This window comes from Arvicola amphibius, chromosome 1, assembly GCF_903992535.2.
Source record: "Arvicola amphibius chromosome 1, mArvAmp1.2, whole genome shotgun sequence".
Lineage (NCBI taxonomy): Eukaryota > Metazoa > Chordata > Mammalia > Rodentia > Cricetidae > Arvicola > Arvicola amphibius.
The window spans coordinates 62,473,428-62,493,426 of record NC_052047.1 but is presented as its reverse complement, the minus strand read 5'-3'; the positions used below and the strand labels follow the sequence as shown (position 1 = coordinate 62,493,426).

Below are 19,999 nucleotides of genomic sequence, written 5' to 3'. Positions count from 1 at the left end.
AATCCATACATGCAGGCAAAACACTTATGACATAGAAAATAACCATGTATTAAAAACTTTAAAACAATAGAAGCAAAATAGCAAGAACTCTGGTGGGTTTGGCCTTTCTCTGAAGGAGTAGGCAGATCAAACCATACCCTGTTTCCATGCTTATGCTTAATTGTCCCTGCCTTCCTGCTGATGTAGTGTTTCAGAATGCAGACCTTAAAGGTTTGCTTATGGGGAACTTAGGGAAAGGGCCTGCATGCCTCTGAACCCATGGCTCTGACCCTGCAAATGGGAAGATGTCCATTTTGGTGCCTATGATGAGCCACTCACCTTCAGGCACTTAAAACAGTAGGATCTCCCAGCTCCCATGACTAAAGTCCTGGCAGAGCCAGCCGGGTTCTGTGCTCAAGACACCTGAGGCTTACACCAAGGTCTCCTTTGAACCCCAGGCTCCTGGGCCAAGCTCTTCTTGCTGTGGACAGAATTCATTTTAGTGTGTGTAGGACTGACTCCCAGCTTCTGGAAGTTTTCCTTGACAATGGATACTTCACAGTTACTGTTGGGTTCATTCATGGCCAACAGGAGAGAAGCTGTCTCTCTTTTCAGTGAGCACTCCCTCCCTCCCTCCCTCCCTCCCTCCCTCCTTCCCTCTTAAGGGCTCTCATGTGATGCAGTCATATCCACCCACGATGGAGCCTTCCCTCAACCCCAACTTATCCATATAGACAATGAAAGAGGGACCTAATTACATCAAGACACTGGGGTGGGGTAAGGGGATCAGTGGGTAAAGAGCCTTCTATGCAAATGTGAGGGCCCAAGTTTGGATTCCTAGCACCCATGTAAAGCAGGCATGGTCACACATCTGTAACCTCCACCTCTGGAGGGCAGAGACAGTTTCCTGAGGCTCACTGGTGAGCCAGCCTTGCCTAAACAAGGAGCTCCAGGTTCAGTGAGAGATCTTGCCTCAATAAATAAGTTGGGCAATGAAAGAGGAAGACCCTGGATGCTAACCTCTGGCCTCCATACAGACATGTGCACACACACACACACACACACACACACACACACACACACGGGTGGTAATCTCAGAAGTGGACACCCATTGTCTCCCAGTTTACACCCTCACACATGTCACCTGGCATACACACAGGGGTCCTATGATCCCACCTACTCATGGGGGCAAAGAGCCCCTTCCTCTAGGTGGGAGACCTATGAGGTGTGGCCGCCCTGGATCTCAGCCCAGGAAGCCAAGTGTCATGTCTCAGCAGCTCAACAGCTCTTTTCCTTTTCACCGAGGAGCTGAGCTCAGGCCTGATTGCTGGCATTTTTCTCCTCATTGACGATGGGAGTCATCTTGTGCTTCTAACTGTGCGATCAGTTGACACTTCGGAGATTTCCATTTCTTGCAGACACTTTTCAAGCAATCTGATTTGCAAATTGGCACATGCCCACCCACTGTGAACTTTCTGTTTTGCAGCTGTTCTGGCAGAAAATTCAGATAACAGGGAAGGATGGGTTGGGAGAGCACCTTCCCAGGACTCAGCAGCCTCCACGCTGTCAGCTTGGGGCTATTTGTGTGTGTGTGTGTGCGCATGTGTGTGTGCATATATGTGTGCATGCGTGTGTATTATGTGTAAATTCCTGCGTGCAAGGTGTTCATGCATGAATGCATTTGTGTGGCTGTGTGAGTATCATGTATACACACACACATACACACACACACACACACACACTTGTCTGCCTTTGGATGTACTGTGTATGTACACATGCATGTACACAGTGAAAATGTGTATATCTCCTATGTACATATGCTCCTATATACATTGCACATGGTTCTTATGTGGTTATATGTGCACATGCACCGTGCCTGTGTATGACATGTGCATGCAATACAATGTGTGCGTGCATTGTTTGTTTTTTGAGTGTGCTGGTGTGTCCATTGCTTGTGTGTATTATCTGTGTGCATATGTGCATGTTCACATACATTTGTCTCTCACAGATTCTTCTTCTCTCCACAGTCTGCTGCAGAGTGCAGCAGCCTTCTTCGGACCCTCCATGGCCTGGAGCAGGAGGACATGCACAAGTCCCTCGCCCTGCACCAAGCAGAGGATTTTGCCCAAGCACACAGGCAGCTGGTTGTTTTCCAGAGAAACGAATTACACAGCATTGTCTATACCCAGATACAGAGTGCTGTGGCCAAAGGGGAACTGAGGCCTGGGGTGGCTAAAATGCTGCTGCAAGACTATTCTAAAACACAGGTAATGTCTGCGCTCGAGCTTGCCCCATAGAGAGGCGTTTGCTCAACCCTTGGTGACTTTCTGGAGATTTTCTATTCCTTCGTCCTCCCGATAAAGGAGTTTCAGGCACACAGGCAGCTCATCGTGCAAGCCACGGGCTCACACTTACGTGGCCTGGATTCTGGCTCTACCTTATCAGCTGTGGGTCCTGATGCAGTGAAGGTTTAATGAGCTGATCCTTGGCAGGTCATTTTAAGCTTTACATAATGTGTCACATGCATGCACACACAGAAAACACACAGTAGTACCAGTACCAAGAGATAGTAGATAATGCACGCACACATACATGTATGGACCACTTGATAGATAGATAAGATATAGGGTCTGTGTCTAGATGGACCCATAAACACGAGTGTAAAGATTGTCCGTGTAGACTGAATCAGTTCCTAGTTGGTAGTGAAGGTAGTTTTCTGAGCATGTCAGTATTGCAGGTGATTTGCCCACTTCGAAAAGATGGAGAACAACAGAGGAGCAGCCAGGAGGCCGTCTGTGGGGCAGCAGGGGGAGAAGTCATCACTTCAAGCCTATTAGGAAGCACACTCAGAAGACTGCTGGAGAGCACACACCATCTCTCCACGTGGAACCGGTTTTCCCCACTAACATGCTGTAGCTGTCCATGTAGATATCTGGACCCCAGAACATCACAGACCTTGAGTTTATTTCACTCCCATGATGCACAACACTGATGCTTAGTAGCAGTATCAGGAAAGAACACGTGTCTTTGTAAAAAAAATAAAAAATAAAAGTGCTCCCTCTCCATCCACTAGCATTAGTACTGTGTTCACACTGCTCTGTTCAGGTGTTAGAGTTGGCTGTGAACTTCCTGATGACTCATGGATCTGGCTTTATCGAAACCACAGCTGTCGTGGCTTGAGAGCTTTGGAGCCCAGAAGGCCCAGTGGAAGGCCAGCTTTGCTTCACACTCCTGACCATGCAGTGTCTCCCTGGAGAGTGCTGATCCTCATATGTTGGAACATGGACAGGCCACAGCTTAGGTTGAAGGGGAACTGTCCAGGCATCACAAGTCTCAGTGGGTAGCTTGTATGAAGCCATTGTGTTTACAGAGAGAGGTATTGACTGATGGGATGGCCACTGGGACAGCTACTCTGAATGGACCGCTATTGTCACTGGGATGCTGGTGACAGCTAGGTTGGGAGGACAACTCCTCCTCCCACCATAGAATCTGGAACCTAGACCCAGATTGCTGACTTCAGAACTGCCGCCTAGGTACTTGCAGCTACATGATGTTTCTAGTCTGTGCTCAGCCATTTCCAGCAGTGTGGTGTGGACTTGATTTCCTTATCTGTAAATTGGGAATAATAATTCTCTCCTCCAGTTAAATTGGGGAGGCTCAGAGCACTGTTACCCAGAGTTATCCCAGAGGATGCAGACTTGAGATAGCAGTTGTTACTGCGATTCCACCTGCTGCCCTGTCTGTCCCCTGTCCTCTGCCACCATGGGGCTGGGTAAGTGGCTGATTCACCCCAGGAAGTCAACACGTGTGTCCCAAGGTACAAGACTGTGGGATGTCCCCAGCTGGACTGTGCTTCATGGGCACAGAGTGAACAATGGCATAGGTAACACATGTGTCCTGTTTGGTGGTGCAGGCATGTTGCTGAGGGGGATGTGGCGTACATCTGGTCACCAGGGCGCTTCTCTGAGCCCTCATAATTTGCACCCCACTTCCTCATAGCCTTTGTGCAGAAGGGAGGCTCAAGGAGTTCACCCCAATGCCAGTCTGCACTGTCTTCCTAAAGCAAAGGTCATTATTTTAAATGTTCTCAAAGACTTCCAGCATTCTAAGGAGGCATACATCTCATTGTGTCAAACAGGAGAGTGTAGAAGAGCTGATGGACTTCTTCCAGGCCACCAAGAGATACCATCTCAGCAAGAGGTTTGGCCATAGGGAGTACCTGGTGCAGAGCCTGCAGGCCGTGGAGACCCGCGTGCAAGGGCTGCTAAGCACCGCGGCTGCTCAGCTGACAAGCCTCATCCATAAGCACGAGAGGTAAGAGTGCGCGTAGCCTCATGGGAGTGGGGGTGGGGGGACGGGACAGAGAAGCTGCTCCAGTCTTCCCGTCCAACAGCAGAGCGAGGCTGATGCTCCCAAGACCAGGCCTGGCTGTCCACTGTGCTATGCCTGAATGCTGTTGCCTGGTTCGTCAAGGGGATTCCTTTGTGGTAAAATTCCCTCACAGGAGACACTTGAAAAGCGCATGTGGTCGTCAAGGCCACTGTATGACGACCGCACCCCCTGCATCATGTACCTACACACAGCCTCTGCCAGCTCTGACTCCTGGCTTTATGCTCCTGTCTTGGGATGTTTGGAGGAGCAACTACTGAGCCACATCTTCTGGATAAATGCATAAGAAGGCTGACGTTGACTGCGATGGGACAGCCCACTTCTCTTTAGGCTTCATCATCTGCAGGAATAACATTGACTCTTGCCATTGAGTGTGATAGACGTGGAGGCTTGGCTTGGGTTCACGTGGTTTTTCTCAGCAGCACTGGGGACCACTGTGAGGGGTGTCAGGTGAGTGGGTCAGACAGGGCTCTCAGAAGCTCCACACGTTGCCTCTTGTCACAGTTTCTGCTCAGCCGTGCTGCGAGGCAGCCTCCTGGTAAACAGTGAGATGTGCTGTCAAGGTCTGAACAACAGGGGTGTGTTTCTGAGTTTGGCCCTGCTCCTGACCGTGCATGGTTTTGTAAATTGGTTCTACACCTCAGGTCATATTATGGGAACTTTACAGCTTCCTGCTGTGATTAATAGAGATTCAATAAGATGAAGATTATGTAGGCACTGCCTATCTTAAGATGGTAATGGATTCATCACTGCAGCCTGCATGGCATTCCTAATTAATTTTCACTGAAGGGAAAGGAGGAAATGGCAGCTGCATGGCTGCCTTGAGCAGTTTCCAGGGAAGGCCGTCTTACTTCTTGTTTTGAACTTTGTTTTGAATGGTGGGCACAGACTTATGTTTCCGTCCATCCTTCCCTCCCTCCTTCCCTCCCTCCCTCCCTCCTTCCCTCCCTCCCTCCCTCCCTCCTTCCCTCCCTCCCTCTATCCCCGCCCCTGTGCTTGTCTATGTATATACCTGTGAAGGCCAGGGGTTGACACTCAGTGTTTTACTCTCTGGCTTTCCACCTTACTAATTAAGACAGGATTTCTTCACTGAATCTGGAGCTCAGAGATTGACTGTCCTGGGTGAACCCCAAGCTCCTGGAATCTGCCAGTCCCTACCTCCCTCATCACCATCACCCTCCACCCCCTCTCCTGTCTGGAGTAGCCGATGCATGCCACTGTGCCCAGCTTTTTACATTGACACTGAGATCTGAGTTTAAGTCCTGGTATTTCCACAGCAACCACTTTTGCCATGTAACTGTTTCCCAGCCAGACTTCATCTCCACAGCACCCATTTCCTTTCTGTCATGCCGTGTTCCACCAGGATTGTCTGGTCTGTGCTGAGCTTGGGACACAGCCAAGAGAAGCAGACAAGCTGGGGGCAGTGATAGCAGGAGAAGCACACACTCATCAAGGCTCTAGGACAAATAGAAACACCAGGACAGACCTTAGGAGAGCTAGTGTAGGGGCTGGCTCACATGGTCACGGAGGCTGGGAAGGCATTCCACCAGTCCAAATGGTTGTTGTAAGTCAGGTCCAGTTAGAAGGGCACAGGACCCAGGTGCTGGCATGTGAATCCCAGTCTGAGGGCAGAGATGGTGTGGCTGACACACGTTAAACTGTGAGGCTCAAAGCAGGGGCATGGGGGGGGTCTATCCTTTGTACTGTAAGTTTTCCCTGCTTGGAACCTCACAAGTTGGGTGATACCCACATTTTGGAGCTGTCTCTCTTTTGTTTCTGCCACAGAATACCACAGGCAGGACACAATGCCAGCTTGTTTGATGCATGGTCTGTCTGGAGCCTGGAACGGCTAAGACTGCATCTGCCAAGGGCCTCTGGTTGTGTCACACCATGCATAAGACTCTGCATGGTGGCAGTAGTTAAGAGAGAAGGGGACAAGGGGATGAGACTCCCACAGTTAGCCCAATCCTGTGGTGATAGCACTGATCATCCCCCCCTCTCTCTTTTGGTTTTTTGAAACAGGGTTTCTCTGTAGCTTTGGAGGTGCTGATCATCACTTTAAATTAAAATTTAACTTGGTATAATAAAGTAATGGGTTTTGTATGGAATTTTCATGAATGCATACCATTACATTTTGTTCCCACACATACACAATATACACATGCACGCGTGTGCGCACGCACACACACACCCACACACACCCACACACACCCACACACACCTTCCCTGTCCCTTCTCTTCCCCTCTCGCTGGCCTCCTCCTTTCTCACAAATTATCCCCCTTTTCTGACTTAGCTCACTGGTTACAACTCAGGCATTTTGAAGGGAATATTCAGACCACAGCATGCATCCCTGGTTCATATGCTAGTGTCATCTGAATGTCATCCAGATGTCCCCAGAAGTCTCCACAGCCTCTCTTTGGCTTTCCTTCCTCTTGACTCTGGATTCTTGCCCCCCACCAATTCTTGGGAAGCGCTCTTTGTACCCAGTGGTCTTGGCAGACATCTTCTTCTTCCCAAACCTCTGCCTGTTTCTGACCCATCCGATCTCTGAGCTGAGGCTTTCTCTTTCCATCTCCACGTACCCTGACCTCACTCTGCTCGTATGGTGCTTATGTCTCAGTGGTAACTTCTCCCGGAGGTTTTCCAGCTTGAGAACTACACACCCAGCCATGTAGCAAGAGTCAGCCTGCAGAGGGAGGGAGCCTGCATTCCCTGACTTTCAGTCTTCTCCACGTAGGGCTGGGTACTTGGACGAAGATCAGATGGAAATGCTGTTGGAGCGTGCACAGACAGAAACTTTTTCTATAAAGCAGAAGCTGGACAATGACTTAAAGCAAGAAAAGAAGAGGCTTCACCAAAAATTAATAACTAAGAGAAGGCGAGAACTTCTGCAAAAGGTATGTGAGGTATTGTGCTCTTTTCTGCAGAACCCTTCCCACGGGGTAACAGGCGTTGACGTCAGCACAGGGTGGTCAGAGCTGGTGACATGAGGTGCTGTCTGTGGTGGATTAGTAGTGACTTCTAAGAATGCTATATGAAGGGGGATTCTGTGTTTCTCTATAGTCTCAGTGTAGCAGTTTGTGGTGGACTAGTAATGTCTGCACTGGCAGGGAATTGGAGGATGATCATGATAGGTGCTGACCTTTATGTTTAATTAATCATACGGTGTGTTAGATACGACAGCATCTTTAATTCTTGTGAGGTGCAAAAGTGACAGTTACTCTTGCCCTGGGGAAGGCTTTCCAGAGCACATAGCAGAGATGGGACCTGAGGACAAATAGGCATTTGAGGCAGGCAGTGCAAAGTTGCAGGAAGGGGGGCAGCACTGTGTGCCAGGTTTCAGTGCTAAGACCAGAGTGTACGACTGCATTTAGCAAGCTTAGAGAGCAGAATGGGGCTGCAGAGGGGCGAGACTAAGGTAGGAGGAGAGATGGCCAGAAGTAGGGTCAAGTCAGGGAGGCATGGTTTGCTAGCCTGAGGGCTGATCCTCTAGTTCAGAGAGACAGTGGCGCTGAGTTTGTGGTTTAGGAAGCTTGTTGGAAGAGCTTGGGAAGACAGAACCATAGAAGGCTCCAGTAGATGGCCAGATGAAAACTTGCCACCACCTGAATTGACATAGTACCCTGACCTTTGTGAGAAGTTAGAACAGATTTGGAAGTCGTATGGGACCCCAGGGACCGCAGGGAGACACGAGGTAACTGTCCCTCACAGGTATCATCGGTATTGGCTTCCCTGCTCAGATATCCTGCTTTTTACTAACTGCATGCCAGGCACATAGAAGGGCTACCAGCAAGTGTACATTGCTGCAGGCTCTGCCATAGGCACTTCCCCAAGGGCCGAGCAGGTACTGAGCAACTCATGAGGGTCTCCACTATAGTGTATGTTGTTGTTACTACTCCCATTTGACAGACCGAGAAGTAGAGCCAGAGGGAAAGCCAGACCTGGGGATGGGAGAGTCAGGACAGACCCTAGTGAGCTACCTCTTGGGCTTTACCTAGTCAATCAATAGCTGCTTAAAAGCATGAATTTTATAGTGTGTGTGTGTGTGTGTGTGTGTGTGTGTGTGTGTGTGTGTGTGTGTGTGTGTGTGTAGGAGAGGGGTCTGAACCAAGGATCACGCACAGGCTAGGAAAGCGCTTAGCCACTGAGCTAGATCCCCAGCCCTCTTTTAACTTATACTCTTTGCTTTGATACAGGATTCACTATGTTGCCCAGGCTGGCCTTGAGTTTACAATCTTCCTGCTTCAACCTCCCAGGCCACGGGGGGTGGGTGGGTGGGTGACAGGTTTATTCCACCAGAGTCTAGGGTTTGGTTGTGCCAAGGACAGCTTTCCAAATGTAAGCTTGTTGGGGGACAAGGCTGTACATACCTTCTGCGCCCTTTAAGTATCTAAAGAAAGCACTATCCCTCCTGACCCTGTGATCCAATTGCCCTTTCTCACATTCCTGCCAGCACAAGGAGCAGCAGAAAGAGCAGGTTTCTCTTGGTGAGGCCTCCAGCACTGCCGAGGATGCAGTCCAGTACCTGGACCAGTGGAGGAGTGTGATGGCTGAGCACACTGCTGCCCTGGAGGAACTGCAGGAGCGTCTGGACCAGGCTGCCCTGGATGACCTCCGGGTCCTGACGGTGTCACTGTCTGAGAAAGCCACAGAGGAGTTGAGGCGCCTGCAGAGTACAGCCATGACGCAGGAGCTGCTGAAACGTAGTGCACCCTGGCTCTTCCTGCAGCAGATCTTAGAGGAGCACAGCCGGGAGTCTGCGGCCCGCACCGCGCAGCTGGAGGCCGAGGAGAGAGAACATGGCCAGGAGCTGGTGCAAGGCGTGAGGCAACGGCTACAGCAGGATGCACCAGAGGCCAGCACTGAGGAGCAGGCAGAGCTGAGGCATTGGGAGCACTTGGTGTTCATGTGAGTGATGAAGATGGGCGCTGTCAGCATCCTTGCCCACCACACTGGAAAGGGAGTGGTCCATGCAGGAGGGAGAGGCAGGGTGGCTGAGCATGCAATGCCATCCTCAGACAAATAAGATCTGCAGTGTTTATTAGTCACACACACTGGGCCTACAAATCACACATGATTATTCATGACCTGTAGGGCCGTCATGGGATGAGGCATTGTAGACCAGGAAGGTGGGTAACCCGGCTTCTGTGGGGGACAAAGACTTATGTGGATCATCCAGTATATTGTCTGGGAGTTAAGTGTGCCTGATCCCTCCCTAGGAAGTGTAGTATAAGTTGGGTGTGGTAGTCAGGCCAGGAATTCCCGCACTTGGGAAGTGCAGGCAGGGAGATCAGGCACTTTGAGGCCAGCCTCGTCTATTGATGCCAGCCTGGGCTATTGATGCCATGCCTCCAAATAAAATAAGTGCTGGGGAGATGGCTCCGTTGGGTAAGTGCTTGCTGTACAAGCATGAGGACCTGTGCTGGGATCCCTAGAACCTAATCAAAGAGCTGAATGCAGAGCCTGTAATCCCAGCACTGAGGAGACAAAGACAGAAGAGCCCCTACAGTCTCACCAAACTGTCATACTCCACGCTCAGTAAGAGACTCTCTCAAGAATAAAGTAGAGAACAGTTGAGGACGACACCTAACACTGTCCTCTGGTCTCCACATTCATGTACACACACATGTACATGCACATGCAAACATGTATCTGTACATACACGCACAACAGCAAACAGCAAGTAAATAAAAAAGAAATACTACTTTGTCAAGTACGGTGGCACATGCCTGTAACCTGGGCATTCAGAGGCAGAAAGAGATCATGTGCTTGGGGCTGAGACCCCACATCACTGAACAAAGCAAAAGAGATGTGCTCTCTGGTTCAGGGACTTGGAGAGTGTTTGTGGCTTGCATGAGGTTGTCCAGGCCCTCTCAACCTACCCTGTGCCACCAGGAATCCAGGCAACACATAATGTAGCCACAGACTAGACCCCCCCCCCAGACTAGTACCGAACTGTTTGGGGGTGCTTTCTTCAGTGCAGTGTGGTGCGGCGTGGTGCATGATGCCATCTGAGGTGTGTGATGCAAGAGCCTGGGTTGTACTTGGGGACCTGTGAGTAGACCCTTAGTGACACAGTGTCTATCTGTAACTGTCCTCCCTGGAGGAAGTTGCTCGAGTTTTGCTGGTGCTGATGGTGTAATGCCTCTTTCTGCACAGTGCTCTTCCCAGGAGCCAAGCTTGCTGCCAGGAGAACAGGTCAGGCATGTTCAGAGAGTGGTATTGGCTTTTATGTGTGTGTGGTATGTTTGGTGTATATGTGTATGCTGCTTATGTGGTCTGTATAATACCTGTGTGGTGTGTGCGTATGTGTGTGTGGTGTGTTTGTGTGATGTATATATGTGTACATGTGTATATGTGACATCTGAAGTGGCTGAATGTCCTCCTTCATCACTCCCCACTTAATTAACTTAAAACAAGGCCTCTCACTGAACTGGAAGCTTCTCCATTTGTGGCGGGCTGACTGGGAGGCAACCTCTCAGGATATGCCTGTGTCTGCCTCTCAATGCATTTCAGGTACACATAGCCTTGCCTGGCTTTTTATGAGTTCTGGGGATTTGAACTCAGATTCTCATGACTGCACAGCAAATGTTCTGACCCACTGAATCACCTTCCTAGTCGCTAGTGATATTATCTTGCTTGCATTCAGAGGTCTCCTGTTCGGTCCCACCCCTGTGTAAGTTTGACTTCCTTTGTCTCTCAGCATCTGGTTAGTTGTTGCTTTCTCACCCAGGAGGACAGGATGCTCTCTCTGCACAGTAAGAACCATATCCTCAAATGCCACTTCTTATAACCACCATAGATTTTTAGTCAACTCAGGTGATGCTCAGCCTGGACCTTCCCACAATCTCTTTGGTGCAGGACTCTTTGATGTGCTTGAATTCCATCTGACATTCCCATTATCCAATGATCATTTCCTTCTGTTTCATCGGGACCCTTATTGCAAGGAGCGTTTCCAAAGCCAGTAATGAGTTAGCCATTTGTGGAATAATAGGATATCTCGCTTGGCCATTAGTAAGCTCTTATGACTTCTCTAGGGCTTAAGGAGGGTTAACCCATAGGCTCACACTGCCAGCTGCTTCCTTGCTTTACTGATTTGAGACCCTGAGGGTATGACCTCTATTTCTGAGGCATTAAGTAGAAATAGCTCTTCACTATGGTTCTGCAACATACATTTGTAAGTTGTGTGGGCTGCAGCAAACCCACTGAGCAAAGAGGGAAACTGATGCAGAGAAATAATAGTGCCTTTGAGCCTCATCCACAGACTCCAAACCTAGTGTCTGGTCCAATGCTGAACCCCACCAGGGCAGGATCCTGGCTCACACTCATTTGTTTTCTGCTGGTCTCCAAGTGATTGGGACTGAAACCGGGCATAGGACCAATCTATTAGAAGGCTGATGAGACTAGTTACTATTCACATCAGAGTCCCTTGTAGCCCACGAGTCCTTGCTACCAGAGGGTAACAGGCAGAGGTTGTTCTGGGAAGAGGGATTAGGAAGAGGCTCTCAGAATCTGGGAGCCTGGGTGTCAGTTGAGGACCCTGGGCATCCCCGAAAGTCAAGACTCTATTTCCATCAGAAAACTTTCTATAGCTTTTCAGTCCCACATTCTACACTCAGATCTGCACACACGGAGCCCCACCTCTGACTCCCCACAGCAGGTATTTTGCAAATATTTCCCAGTTTCAAAGCATTTACAGAACATCTTTCCTGCAGCTTATGTCAATAGAATCCTGCCGGGAAAGTCAGACAAACCTTGCTTGTCTGCACAGAAAAATGTTTGAACAACATGGATGTAGGCTCACAGGCCAAAGTGGGAGTGAGGAAGCATCTCTCCCAGCATCGCTCATCCCCTGAGGCTCAAGACTGGAGGAAGGATTCTCAGTGTCTGAGCTGAGGGCTGCCACAGCCAAGCAGCACCTTAGGGCCACAGACAGGATTTCTCCCGGAAATCTAAATGAGGATGTGAACAGGACCATGTCCTCTCTCGGGGCTCAGGGGATGCTCTGCTCCTTGTTTTTCTGTTAGTTTTGGTTGTTTTGCCAATCATTGGCTCTTGTTAACTCAGACATATCACTTCTTTTTATTTTTTTATTGAGCTCTACATTTTTCTCTGCTCCCCTCCCTGCCTCTCTCCTCCCCTTCAACCCTCTCCCATGGTCCCCATGCTCCCAGTTTACTCAGGAGATCTTGTCTTTTTCTACTTCTCATGTAGATTAGATCCATGTATGTCTCTCTTAGGGTTCTCATTGTTGTCTAGGTTCTCTGAGATTGTGATTTGTAGGCTGGTTTTCTTTGCTTTATGTTTAAAAACCACTTATGAGTGAGTATATATGATAATTGTCTTTTTGGTTCTGGGTTACCTCACTCAAAATAATGTTTTCTAGCTCCATCCATTGGCCTGCAAAATTCAAGATGTCATTTTTTTCTGCTGTGTAGTACTCCATTGTGTAAATGTACCACATTTTCCTTATCCATTCTTCAGCCAAGGGGCATTTAGGTTGTTTCCAGGTTCTGGCTATGACAAACAAAGCTGCTATGAACATAGTTGAACACATATCCTTGTGGCACGATTGAACATCCTTTGGATATATACCCCAAAGTGTTATTGCTGGGTCTTGAGGTAGGTTGTTTCCTAATTTTCTGAGAAATTGCCACACTGACATCCAAAGTGCTTGTACCAGATTGCATTTCCACCAGCAATGCAGAAGTGTTCCCTTTTTCCCACCACCTCTCCAGCATAAGTTGTCATCAGTGTTTTTGATCTTGTCCATTCTTACAAGTATAAGATGAAATCTCAGAGTTGTTTTGATTTGCATTTCTCTTATAATTAAAGATGTTGAGCATTTCCTTAAGCGTCTTTTAGCTATTTTAGATTCTTCTGTTGAGAGTTCTCTGCTTAGGTCTGTACTCTACTTTTTTATTGAATTATTTGTTCTTTTGATGACCATTTTTTTTTGAGTTCTATGTATATTTTGGAGACCAGACCTCTGTCTGATATGGGGTTGATGAAGATCTTTTCCCATTCTGTAGGCTGTCATTTTGTCTTCTTGACCATGTCCTTTGCTTTACAGAAACAAAAATATGGACCACTTCACGAATTCGTGTGTCATCCTTGTGCATGGGGCCATGCTAATCTTCTCTGTTTGTTCCAATTTTGTATATGTGCGGCCGAAGCTAGCACAGCATATCACTTCTTTTCTCTGTCTTTAATCCTCTTGGCCGAAACTCACCCTGTGCCTGTGTCTCCCATTCTGATAAGGACACCACTCGTATTCTGAGCCAACTCTTCTCTGGTGCCGTCTAATCTTAACTACTCTTGTTTGTCGCAACTGCATTTCTAAACATACCTCATCCCCAGTGTGGTATGAAGTTGACCTTGGACAGATAATCTGGGGGACCCAGTTCAGTTCCCAGCGCTCTGTCACCCCAGCATGGGTCAGGTTGTTAGATGAGTCATTGCTCACCATCCTCTGTGCAGGACTCAGTGCCGTTGCCCTGTGGGGAAGTGAGCATCCCTCTTCTGCACGAATGACTCACTGCTTGGTTGGGCGGGCAGTGCCTCGCTTGTCTGATAAGAGTGTTGTACACTGCGCTGCACATACTAGGTACTCAAGAAATACATATGAAGGCATGGATGTGCATCTAAAGCTCTTTGCTCCAGTCAGCGATTTAGCTCCCTTGCCATGTTGTCTCTGACCCAGTCCGTGGCCATTGTCCCCTTTCCAGGAGGCTTTGCTGTGCACCCATCTCACTGTCTGAAGAAGACCTGCTCAGGGTGAAGCAGGAGGCCCAGGGCTGCTTCACGCAGCTGGACCGGAGCCTGGCCCTCCCCAGAGTCCGGGCGCGAGTGCTACGGCAACAGTTGCAGACGGCCTGGCGGGAAGCAGAGTTCCGGAAACTGGACCAGGCCCTGGCTGCCCCTGAGCTGCAGGTAGGGGTCATGTCAGCACTGCCCATTGCAGAAATGACTGGGAACCCATGGAGTCCTGGGCCTCCATCCACTCTGAGTTCATCATCTTCCTGTCCCCATTCACTGCCCTCTAGGCTTGGCTGCCTCTGAACACTCCCTCAGCCTCTCAGTTTGCCCTGGTCTGAAGGTCTGCAGTAGGCCATGATAGTGCCAAGCCCAGCAAGAACAGTTTCCCTCTGCAGGCATGAGTGTCAGCCTTCGCCTAGCTCCTAGCCACCCTCTTCTGCTTCTCCTGCGCATTGCTCAGGGTGTCTGGGAGTCACCTAGTTACCCCTGCCTCCAGCTCACACCACTTTCTGATTCAGGGGTCCAAAAGACCCTTTTGTATGTGGCACAGAGGTGGGTGTTCAGCTCAACTGAGTCATGAAACGACGCTCTCTCACCCTGGTCCTAGAGGCTGAGAACTGACAGCCACCTTTAGTGACACCTCTTAAGTGCATTTATCCTCCAGGTCCCCGTAGACCAGCACCCAAGGCCAAGGCTCTGCTTGGCCTTTTCACATTTTGCTGTGGTGTCCTTGTTCCACCTAGGCCATTCCTTAGACACCCTCAGGACCTTTGCTCCTCCCATCCCAGGCTCAGCCTCTGCTTCTAGGGAGCAGCGTAAGATTAAGCCCTTGACCTTGCTGCTTCCTCTGCCTGCCATCTGCTTTGTAATCTAGTCAGTGTCAGCTCAGTGTGGCCTCTGCAGAGGCGCCCACCCTGAATGCCTGTCTCATGCAGCAGGTGTCACCAAGCTGTCTCCCCACACCGTAGCCTGAGGTGGAAGCTTGCAGTTTTAGCCATGCACATACCTTTCAGCTTAGGAAGAAGCCAGTGCTTCCTCTGACCTGTCTTTTCCCACAGTCCAAGGCGAGAAAGCTGCGTTCCAAGGGCAGAGGCAAGGCGGATCTTCTGAAGAAGAGCCTGGAGGATAAGATCCATCTCTTCGAGGAGCGGGCCCCTGAAGACCTGGCTGACAAGGTAGGGCTGAGCTCTGGCTGTCTACAGCACACAGAGCTTAGAGGGCAGAGACCACCCATTACCACCCAAGCCGCAGGCCATAGAGTGTCCAGTCCTTCAGATGGGGCCCATTCCTTGAAAGTGCTCTGATTCCCTCCTCAGGAAACCCCCTTCCTCCTTTTCTCTGCCCAGAGATCTCCCATCACCCCTCAGCTTCTTCCTTGATGAATGTACCTTGATATCATGGTAGCTGCCATATTGGAGCTCTATCTTAAGGCCTTAGTGTATATAATTGTCTGTACATCCGTAGGAGTGTGTGTGTGTGTGTGTGTGTGTGTGTGTGTGTGTGTGTGTGTGTGTGTAGGACTAGAGGTTAACCTAAAATGCCATTCCTCAGGAGCCATCCACCTGGTCCTTAGAGACTCAGTGTCTCACCAGGAGACTGAGTTAGGTTAGGTTTACTGGACAGTGCACCCCAAGGATGCTCATTCTTTCTCCTCAGATTCTGTGTGAAACACCATACACAGTGTTTCTCATGGGTTCTGCAGACCAAACTCAGAACCTCATGCTTTTGAGGCAATACCTTACCACTCAACCATCCTCCCCACACCTGCCCCATGGATCTGCACATCCTCTCCGCGCTTACCCCTTTCTATTTGACCTGAATATGCAGCACAGTACAGAGTCTACAGTCTATGGCATACCTGGCCTGTACTTCTCTTTACCCAGACCAGTAGCTCTGTCCTCTGCTCTTCTCAAGTGTTGTGTTCATTTTCATACATCCTCCCTTCCAAGAAGCCTCCACAGGCACTGTACTGCTTCCCCCTCACCCCTTGGCCACCTCTTTCTCAACATCCAACACACTGTCCATTTGCTTCTCAAATACCATGAACAGGCAGCGGCGGCCAGGCATCATCTGTATGAGCATTGATAGAGGATGTCCTATCCCTGCGCCCACAGGGCACATATGCTAGTTGGCAGTGATGGATGGACCATGCATTCTTAGCGAAGGCCACTGGCTGTGGTTGGTGCCACTGAGGGAGTGTAGAAACAAGCTGGTGTGATCCCAGTGGAAGGGGGTCCACTCACCATGGGATGTGTGTGTCTTTTTCATATACTTTCCACTTTTTTTTTTTTTTTTACAAAAAAACAAGCTCTCTTTCTGAACCTGGAGTTCACCACCTGGTAGGTCAGCCTTGGGATTCATCCTGTGTCTGCCTCCCCAGCACTAGGGTCCTAGACACACACTGCCATGCCCAGATTTTATGTGGGTGCTGGGGATATGAATTTAGGTCTCCGGCTTGCCTAGCAAGCACTTTGGCAGCTGAGCCATCTCCCCAGCCCTATGCCTTCTCATTATCCTTCTATTACTGACCTATCTGTCAATCTGTCAAGCATCTCTTGCTACATTTCCCCCTAACACTGACACTTGAAGGGCCCCCATGCCAAAACGTAAAAGTCATCATTGCCTTTCACCCCAGTGTAATGTCTCACTATACGTGGGAGTGTTAAACCCATTTAACCTCCTCAATGATCAGACACACAGGTTCTGAACTCCTCTGTTTCAAGCCCCCTGGAATCTCTGCATGAACTGCTCGCCTGTTGTGGCAGGCGCAGAGTAGCCGCCACTGCGCATCTCACAGATGAGAAGATGGGGGAACCTAGTGATCTTACGGCTCCTGTCAGAGGCTGTGAGCAGCAGAGCCGGGCATGAAGCTCTGCACTGTGCATCCTTGCTCATTAGTGGGTCCATTTGATGGACACCTCGGCTCACCCATGGCAGCTTCTCCTGCTGCTTTTGATCAGCAGATGTGAGAATGCTCATGAACTTCTCCTCAGGAGCATGTAAAGCTAAATGAAGATGGCAAGACCCTGGCTCCCTTCACCCGTTGTTTCTCAGTATGTTTTAATGACACACACCTCCCCCATCTTCACTCAGCCATTCATTATTCATTGACTGTTTCCAGCTTTCATGATGTGCCACACATGCACACTTCCCCAGGAGTGTCACACCTGGGGAGTAATTTCATTTCTGCTCATCAATAGCATGCCCCATTGTGCTTCTGATGCTGCCTGGCTGTTATGCAGAGGTAGCTGGTATTTGCTGGGACACCTCTTCAAGGTCCTCTTGACTTCACAGGCCACTGCTGTTCAAGCTTGAGAGTATCGTGTTCTTCTTCAGGTGGCCTGACGAGAGAGAGCGGGTGGCATGAGTCCTTACAAATGTCTAGCTGAGGGAGGGAGGGATGCTCACACAGCCACAAAGCCCAGAAAGACTCCAGCTAGTTCTTTGTGTCTGTCCCTATGCCTACTTTATCCCTTGAGGCAGCTAATGCATCTGTATTTCCCGGAAGCAACGAGTGAGCAGTGTCCTTAACTTCCTACAACCCCCGAACAAAATCCAGACTCTATTATTTATGTTCATGGGGCTGGGGGTGGAGTCCAGGTCTTTGCTCATATGTGGCGAGTGCTGTACCACGGAGTTACCCCCAGCCCATCAGCTGATGTTTTTATGCTTGTATTTTACTTCTGTCAGAGATCAGATTACCATGACACACTCTCTCTCTCTCTCTCTCTCTCTCTCTCTCTCTGTGTGTGTGTGTGTGTGTGTGTGTGTGTGTGTGTGTGTGTGTGTAGAGAGGAGAGAGTCAAGCACAGGTGTTCTTCCTCAGTCACTGTCCACCTAGCTTTTTGAGACAACAAGATTTCCCCTGAAACTTGTCAGGTAAGCCTGACTGGCTGGCCGGAGCCCAGGGATCTTTCTGTCTCCCCTGCCTCCCAACTTTGGGCTTACAAGCCTGTGCTTTTTTTTACATGGGTTCTAGGTAGTGGACTCATGTCTTTATGATTGTGCTGGCAGAACTTAGGGGCCGAGCCATCCCCCAGCCGCACAGTAGGTCTGGATGCTTTGGAAAACAAAACAAAACAAAACAAAGACCTCTTCTCCCATTCTACACTGTTATTTTAAAATTTTATCTTCTTAATTTTTGTCTAACTTATACATACATTTTTAAAGAGTCAAATAATTATGGAAAGCTTGTACTATAAATAAATAAATAAGTAAATAAGTAAATGAGTAAATGAATAAATAAATAGCTGGCAAAGGCTAGTGCAGGCTTTCCTCTCTCTCTCTCTCTCTCTCTCTCTCTCTCACACACACACACACACACACACACACACACACACACACTCTCTCTCTCTCTCTCTCTCTCTCTCTAATTTTACATCATTTGAGTTTCGGTCGTGTATCTCTAAACTGCATGCTCACCTTACTTCTTGATTTACTCTGCTTTTATATCTACTTGCTTTTCTCTATGACGGAATTTCATTTCAGTGCCGCACACGAGCCCCTCCTTTCCCCCCAACATAGTCAGATGGATGTTTATGAGTTCTCTTATAGCTCTCACTACCGCTGAGTTATCTACAAATGGGTCATGGAGTAAACCAAGGTTGTTTTTCATCCTATATAGTCTTTTGTTTTTATTGGCATTAATATTGTCCATTTATTTTATTCATTCTTTTTATTTTATTTGCTTTTATTGTTTTACTTTTCCCTAAGTTCATAACTAACCTATTCGTCTTCTTGCCAGTTGACCAAATGTTTTCTCAGAATCATCTTCTCAAAGTCATTTCCCTCTCTGCCCCTGCCATACTGCCAGGGTCCTACTAGACATGGGTTTCTGAGCTTCATATACGGCTCATTTCATGGCCTCCTTTTGGGTCTTTGTTTTATTTCCTTCCTTCCTTCCTTCCTTCCTTCCTTCCTTCCTTCCTTCCTTCCTTCCTTCCTTCCTTTTTTCTTTTCTATTTTCCTTTCTTTTATCCTTTTGTCCTGTTTGCGAACAACAGCCTAGGTTTCATCATGCAAGACACATTGGGTTTTCATTTACATTTTCTGTAAATGAAACTCTTCTGCCCTGTGCTTGCTTCCTAGAGTAAAGAGTAGATTATTGTTGATGGCTGCTATGGTCTCCTATCTTTCTCTAAGAATGTGCATAATCTTTTAAAGGTTTATTTATTCTATTTTAGGGGCATGTGTTTTTAAACCTGTTTGTCTGTATGTACACCACATAAGTGCACGTACCTGAGGAAGCTAGAAAGTGACATTGGATCCTCTGGAACTGGAGATAGAGATAGTTGTGGAGATTTCTGATGTGGACTCTGGGAGCCAAACCCAGGTCCTCTACTAGAACAGCTAGTGCCTTTAGTCACTGACCATCCCTGCAGCCGCTAAAAATAACTTTTAAAATTCCTGGGTACTCACTGCCTCCTGTGTGCTTGCTAGTAGTTCTCCTTGGGTTGTGGCTGTTATGATTGTCTGCTAATATTTACTAGTGGGCTAATGGCTGCTTGGAAGCTCTTGACTCAGTGAGGCTTGTAGACCATGGCCTTCACTTTTTGAAGACCCCCCCCCCAATGTAGTGCTTCAAAACTAGCTGAATTGCTAAGAGAAGATCACTATTGTCTTCTAACTAGATCAAAAGGGCCTAGATGTTCACGATGTGCCCCATAGGAAAAGAGTTGGTATGCATCTTTGCATCCAAGCTTTCTGTGTTCAGTGTAGGGCCTTTAGGTGCAGCTGGGTTCCTTCTCCATGCTGAGATATTCCCACAGAATAACCTTGAGTCATCTGCTGATAGAGAGGGAGGGGGTGACCTGCCATGCAGAGGATGGCAGGGGCATCTGTGGAGCTTTCTTCTGAGATGCTCAGCCTTAC

At 48.7% G+C, this 19,999-nt stretch overlaps 1 protein-coding gene and 1 non-coding gene across 2 annotated transcripts in view; one reads left to right on the top strand and one right to left on the bottom strand.

Moving 5' to 3' along the window:
- Evc2 (EvC ciliary complex subunit 2) overlaps window positions 1–19,999 on the top strand; it is an 81,999-nt gene that overhangs the window by 39,855 nt on the left and 22,145 nt on the right. Inside the window, exons 9-14 of the mRNA XM_038341673.1 lie at window positions 2,007–2,246; window positions 4,118–4,293; window positions 7,107–7,266; window positions 8,823–9,277; window positions 14,098–14,302; window positions 15,187–15,303. Of these exons, the coding sequence (XP_038197601.1) occupies window positions 2,007–2,246; window positions 4,118–4,293; window positions 7,107–7,266; window positions 8,823–9,277; window positions 14,098–14,302; window positions 15,187–15,303 (1,353 nt within the window). The remainder of the gene's footprint in view (window positions 1–2,006; window positions 2,247–4,117; window positions 4,294–7,106; window positions 7,267–8,822; window positions 9,278–14,097; window positions 14,303–15,186; window positions 15,304–19,999) is intronic.
- LOC119806012 lies at window positions 13,447–13,552 on the bottom strand. Its single transcript, XR_005284068.1, has one exon. It is a non-coding gene; the product is annotated as a U6 spliceosomal RNA (small nuclear RNA).